Source organism: Dacryopinax primogenitus (genome assembly GCF_000292625.1).
Source record: "Dacryopinax primogenitus strain DJM-731 SS1 chromosome Unknown DACRYscaffold_4, whole genome shotgun sequence".
Taxonomy (NCBI): Eukaryota; Fungi; Basidiomycota; class Dacrymycetes; order Dacrymycetales; family Dacrymycetaceae; genus Dacryopinax; species Dacryopinax primogenitus.
Window position 1 is genome coordinate 475,237 of NW_024467201.1, and position 5,814 is coordinate 481,050.

General features: G+C 53.5%; 4 protein-coding genes across 4 annotated transcripts in view; 2 read left to right on the plus strand and 2 right to left on the minus strand.

Annotated features, from left to right (window-relative positions):
* DACRYDRAFT_76440 (HAD-like protein) overlaps window positions 1-318 on the plus strand; it is a gene marked incomplete at its 3' end in the record, with an annotated part of 1,581 nt that extends 1,263 nt beyond the window's left edge. The window contains exon 5 of the mRNA XM_040776202.1: window positions 150-318. Coding sequence (XP_040631011.1) covers window positions 150-318 — 169 coding nt within the window. The remainder of the gene's footprint in view (window positions 1-149) is intronic.
* Window positions 319-1,147: 829 nt separating this feature from the next.
* On the plus strand, window positions 1,148-2,159 carry DACRYDRAFT_48819 (Pkinase-domain-containing protein; the record flags this gene model as incomplete). Its single annotated transcript, XM_040774866.1, has 4 exons — window positions 1,148-1,471; window positions 1,523-1,631; window positions 1,681-2,018; window positions 2,070-2,159. Coding segments are annotated over 4 exons (861 nt in total), but the record flags the coding sequence as incomplete, so codon positions are not given.
* Window positions 2,160-4,006: 1,847 nt separating this feature from the next.
* On the minus strand, window positions 4,007-5,173 carry DACRYDRAFT_20752 (uncharacterized protein). The gene is made up of 2 exons (XM_040772065.1): window positions 4,293-5,173; window positions 4,007-4,242 (listed from the first exon to the last, which is right to left on the minus strand). Exons 1-2 carry the CDS (start codon window positions 5,112-5,114, stop codon window positions 4,075-4,077), a joined length of 990 nt encoding a protein of 329 aa, XP_040631013.1. The 5' UTR covers window positions 5,115-5,173; the 3' UTR covers window positions 4,007-4,074.
* A 198-nt stretch (window positions 5,174-5,371) lies between these two features.
* Window positions 5,372-5,780, minus strand: DACRYDRAFT_105187 (uncharacterized protein; the record flags this gene model as incomplete). The annotated part of the gene is made up of 2 exons (XM_040768053.1): window positions 5,372-5,540; window positions 5,596-5,780. 2 exons carry the CDS (start codon window positions 5,778-5,780, stop codon window positions 5,372-5,374), a joined length of 354 nt encoding a protein of 117 aa, XP_040631014.1.
* Window positions 5,781-5,814: the final 34 nt, after the last annotated feature.

Sequence of the window (5,814 nt, forward strand, 5' to 3'; positions counted from 1 at the left end):
GGGTGTGGGAGGAGGCTGTCCGAAGGACCGGGTTGGAAGGACTGGATTGGGAGGGGAGAGGAGGGGTGCTGCATGTTGGGGATGAGCTGGCTGCGTGTGTCCCGTGTTCTGTGAGCCGGGTTAAGGTCAGAGGGCTGACGCCGTGACAGGGATTACTGGGGTGCTAAGAAAGCTGGACTGGAAGCGCTGCTTGTCCGACGGCATGGTGAGTATAGCGATGGGTCTAGGAGGGAAGCTACAGAGGATCTGGACGGCGTAGACGTCGTTCCCGACTTTGGCGGAGTTGTGGACTATGTGAGAAAGCGCAATAACCCGTAGCTCAACTATGGTGAATCGTCTCTTCAATTTCCAACATGTGTTTCTCTAGAACAATTGTATAACGATCGCAATCTTGAAATGAATATAGATGATGAACACGGAATAATTATATATGTTTACAGAGTTCGACAACAAGTGTGCTCTGTGCCGGGCTGGGAGGAATTGCCGCCCTGAGCCGCGCGCGGCCGCGTCAGGGTCCCAATTGGGCGGAGAGCGAGTGTTGACATCAATAAGCTGTTGATTTTTTGAGTGAAAAGTAATCATACAGTCCAATGTTCCAATGCAGACAGGGACTCCAGATGTGTGGGGAAATTGTTGATTATTACATTGAAAAGTAACAAGATATTTTGATGTCATTACAAAAAGGGCAAGGACCCCGCACTGAGGGTACCGCACCGTTCAGGAGTTCACTGTGCAGAGATCCCATTCTAAGTGGGTGAAACGCCGCGCAACTAGATCACGTGAGCCGCGCCCCTGCGCGGCTCACGTGATTCAGCAGTGCTCTCAGTATTGCTTGATTTGATGAAGTTTTCGAGATTTTAATGAAACCAAAAAAACGCCAGGGGATGCCAATGCTTTTTTTCTGTCTACTAAACTACTTCTCAAGCAATATTGAACAATGAGTGAGAATTAATGTGTGTTGGGTAGAGTAGCCTGTCCTGCGCGGCAGCCAACGCGGCAAAATATCCCTACCCCTCTGTGCCTGTGCCCTTCAATCGGACCCTCAGTGAAATGCAGTTGTCGACATTACACTGTGCACCACCGTCTTTTCGATCGTTCCATTCTTCATTTGAATAATCGGCTTCATTCACTGTACAGCACCAGATTTATGGCGGTAGCACCACAGCTGCCTTTACCTACTACAAACCAACCGGTCACACAACTTTTTCGCAAACTTGAGACGGTAGGGAAAGGCGCCTACGGGAGTGTACACCGCGGCATCCATATTCCATCAGGATGCGTCGTCGCCCTCAAAATCATCAATCTCGACACCACGGATGATGTTAGCGAGATACAAGGGGAGATTGCGTTATTGAGCCGATTGAACGGCGGGGATCAGTGCAATGTGACTCGGTACTGGGGATGCTGGTTAGAAGGAGCAAATGTGTGGATTGCGATGGACTACGCAGCCGGTGGAAGCATCCGGACACTTGTGAGTTCTCATTAATTACTTTTTGTTGTTATGATTACCAAATGATTATAGATGAAAGCTGGCAAGATAGAAGAACGATACACGGCGGTTGTGATACGAGAAACACTCGTCGGCGTGTCTTTCTTGCACCGTCAAAACATCATCCATCGAGATATAAAAGGTGTGTAGATGTCAAAATCGAGAGATCTAAGCACTAATACCTGCTCCAGCTGCAAATATTCTGCTGACCTCTGCTGGACGGGTCATGTTATGCGACTTCGGAGTGTCAGCACTCCTGCCCTCAGCCAACAGCAAGCGGATGACCATGGCTGGCACGGTACTCTGGATGGCTCCTGAGGTGATCAGCCCGTCCTCATCATACGACACGAAAGCGGACATTTGGTCTCTGGGAAGCACTGTCTACGAGATCGCTACAGGCGATCCACCTATGCGTGCTAACCCCTTCGTCGTGATGCCGAACACACCACCACCGGTCCTTCCTCCACAAGCGGGAAGCGAGGAGATGAGAGAATTCGTTGCAGCTTGTCTGAGGGAGAAGCCAAGTGATGTGAGCAGATACTGCTTCAAGGATCTATTCGTTCCCCTGACGTGCGTTCAGCGTTTGACAGCTGATGATCTCCTCAAACACAAGTGGTTGAAGCCGTATGCCAAGAAGCCCGTATCGTTGCTCAAGGAGCTTATCCTTCGCTACAAAACCTGGGAAGAGAATGGTGGTGTGCGAAAAAGTATCGTCGATCTTGACAATGAAGCCGATATTATAGACGAGTGGGTCGCTTGTCCTGCTTTTTCATCAGCGCTGACAGAATGCTACTCTTCTAGCGACTTCGAGGGTGATGAAATCAGTGCCTGGGAGTTTGATGGAGCCACGATGCGTTCTACGCGGATGCCCATATCATCTGCTGCTGCCGACGAAGCCGAAATGGCGACGCCTATCACTGCCAATACCGCAAATCCTTGGCCTCGGTCCGCACCGCGCTCCCTTCGCATGTTGTTCCAAGAAGGATCCGAACCGCCACCACCGCCTGAGGAGATGATGCGTTCTCCTCCTTCTCGTCGACGCCAGGCAACGCCGCAGCCTTTCCTCGGAGATCCCCCTAGTTCAAGCACTCCGGGAGCGTTCGATGGCCAGACGGTTAGGGCGCTCAACTTTTCGTTCCCTCCGAAGCCTCCGGGAACTAGTGCCTTGCCATCCCCTGCTCCCTCGTTCGAGCCATTGCGATCCACCACGCCCATTTCGGGAGGACCGAGATCTGCGTCGCCGAATGGGCCACGATCCCATTCACCCCTTCCGTCTGAGCCCCCGCCTCAACTTCGGAGGTCACCAAAATCACGCTCCAACTCTCCTCCAGCATCCCCACAATCTACCGTGCGAAATAAGCGCAGAGCAGCCACGATGGACAGCAAGAACGCCCCCCTGGCACCTCCAAGTCTGCCATTTCCTCCCACCCAACCGCCACCGATGATGTCACCCAGCAAGCCGGGTCTCTCTGGTTGGTCGTTTCCAACAGCGCCAGGTTCGGGCACTCCGGCACGACCCCGCGCGCCCAGCAGCCCTGCTCCTCCTCCACGAGACTTGCAAATACCCGGTCCCGCACCACCTCTCCCTACACCGCTGGTGCGTGCTAACAGTGCAGTGCCGTGGTCAACTATGCAGCCCAAATCAGAGTCTACGGAGACTCTTATCAGTCCAATGGGGGGCACTGCCGGCCTCCTTAGACGTCCGAGCCTGGCACGCATCGGAAGTGCTATGGCTGCAATGGAGACGGCACCTGCAGCTGCAGCAACCCTTCCGCCCATGTCGAGCATCGAAACATTACTTGCTCTTCCGGATCCAGTCGCGGCAAAGGATGGCAAAATGTCGCCGCTCAGTCTGCCAAAGCCAGAATATGCCAGTTCTGATCCTGACTTTCTCCCTCCATCTCCTACACTTATGTCTCATCCGACCCAGCCCCATTTAGCACCGCAAACGACCGTGTTATCAAACACATCTCAACTGACCGTGTCGACCTTGATCAGCAGCGCACCTTCTTCGGCTCGACCATCACGTAACAACAGCACATCGACGTTTACCACTGCAGCATCACCCATGCATTCGCCGCAGCCACTGTACAAGCCGCTGACGATGCCATCAATTCGTCCATTGGATTATGCCCAGCTCGGAACGAGTGAAGCTGTGCATGCGGAACTGGCAAGAACGGTCGAGGCTCTGAGAGACTGGATGGGACTCGTTGAACATGCGCTATCAGGTGTCTTGGATATCGAAGAGGAGGCGGAAAACTAACGAACGACGAAATAGCGTCGACGGGTATGTGTCTTGTACCCTTAATATTCATTTGTAGCCTGTAAAGACATAACCTATGCATACCGTCTTGCGCTGTCTTCGTTCTGTACATGTATTCAAATATCGTGCGGTTGGACCTGTGAAGCTCTGTTCAACTTGTGAGGAACCATTACCTGCATTCAGGCATCTCGTCAAGGTTGCATACAAGCTTTCTTCATGTTGGTATCAGTAGTGGTTATGCGGAACCCCGTATGATTCTGTTGCTTGCACAGGGAACGAGTCACAGATACAATATGCATCGTATTCCACAAGAGCAGCCACACTAATCCTCTTCCATCTTGGTATCGCTCTTAGCCGCCTTCTGCCGCGCCTCTATCATCTTCTGCTTTGCTTTTTGCACCGCCGTATCGAGCCCTCCAGCCTTAGCAAGCGCGAGCAGCAACGAGTGTATCAGCCCAACGTGATTATGTCGTCTTAACGAGTTTTCGAACTGCGGTAGATCAGTACAGTGCTAGGAGGGGAAGGGGAAGAGGAACTTACTTCCCATTCGGCGCGCTTCGACTTCTCCGCATATATGTGATGTACGAGTTCGCTGGCCAAATGCTCGTCCCCCGCCGCCCTCGCCTGCTCGAGCTGCGCCTCCATCCCAGGCAAGTTGTCCGTCCTCACCGCGAGGAGTGAGAACTGGAGCGTCCCAGGAGGGTATCCCTCTATCCTCCTCTGTATCGTCCGCCTAGCGACGTCCAACCATCCTTCGCCGCCTTCCCAACCGCCATGCTGCACCGGTGCGCGCCTCAGTCCGTCTAGCTCATACAGCTGCCCAGCAACAGGCACATAAACCACGAAATGGAACGCGTCCTCCTTCTCGTTCTGGTCATACAAGCTCGGGTCGATGCTGAACGGGCTGTTGGCACTGCTGGATAACGCGTTGTGCGCATTCCGGATCGCAGCGCTGTTCGTGATGCTGTACCCGGACATGAGGGGGTCCATGCCCGCGCTGAACTCGCGTAGTTGGGAAAGGTCTGGTCCCATCGGTACGGAAGGGATGTTGAACACCCCGTTGAGGACAGCGATTGTCGCGCAGGCGTCGTTGACCACTTGGTGCGCGAAGAAACCGGGGAAAGCCTCGTCGTACCGCCCACCGCCTTTCAGCTCTCCATCTGCCGCTTCATCCTCCGTACCTCCAATCCACTTGAACAAGAAGATGAGCGCGTGAATCGGTTGCAGAGACGAGAGCAGCGCTGGGTCGTCTAGTGTCCATAGGTCGTCTACGATGAGCGTGTTGCACCCCAGCGACTGGAGCAGCGCAGTGAACACCGCTGGGTCGGACTCGGTAAGTGACCAGCCAGATTCGTCGGACATTTTCTGTTCTTCTGAGGACAACTTCGAACAGAACAGAAATGTTTGGGCAGTGATCAAGGCGGCACAAAATGAAAAAAAGGCGACGCGTCCCTGTCCTTTCTCGGCGCTTCTTCAACGCGAATGACATCCGTAACTCCGTAAACATATATAATTATTCCGTGTTCATCATCTATATTCATTTCAAGATTGCGATCGTTATACAATTGTTCTAGAGAAACACATGTTGGAAATTGAAGAGACGATTCACCATAGTTGAGCTACGGGTTATTGCGCTTTCTCACATAGTCCACAACTCCGCCAAAGTCGGGAACGACGTCTACGCCGTCCAGATCCTCTGTAGCTTCCCTCCTAGACCCATCGCTATACTCACCATGCCGTCGGACAAGCAGCGCTTCCAGTCCAGCTTTCTTAGCACCCCAGTAATCCCTGTCACGGCGTCAGCCCTCTGACCTTAACCCGGCTCACAGAACACGGGACACACGCAGCCAGCTCATCCCCAACATGCAGCACCCCTCCTCTCCCCTCCCAATCCAGTCCTTCCAACCCGGTCCTTCGGACAGCCTCCTCCCACACCCTCTGGTCGGGCTTCTCGAACCCCACTTCGGAGCTGAGGATCGCAGGCTCGAGGAAATGCGCAACCCCGAGGGAGGAGAGCACGGTGTGCATTCGCGAGTCGGTATTGCTCACGAGGGCGAGATGG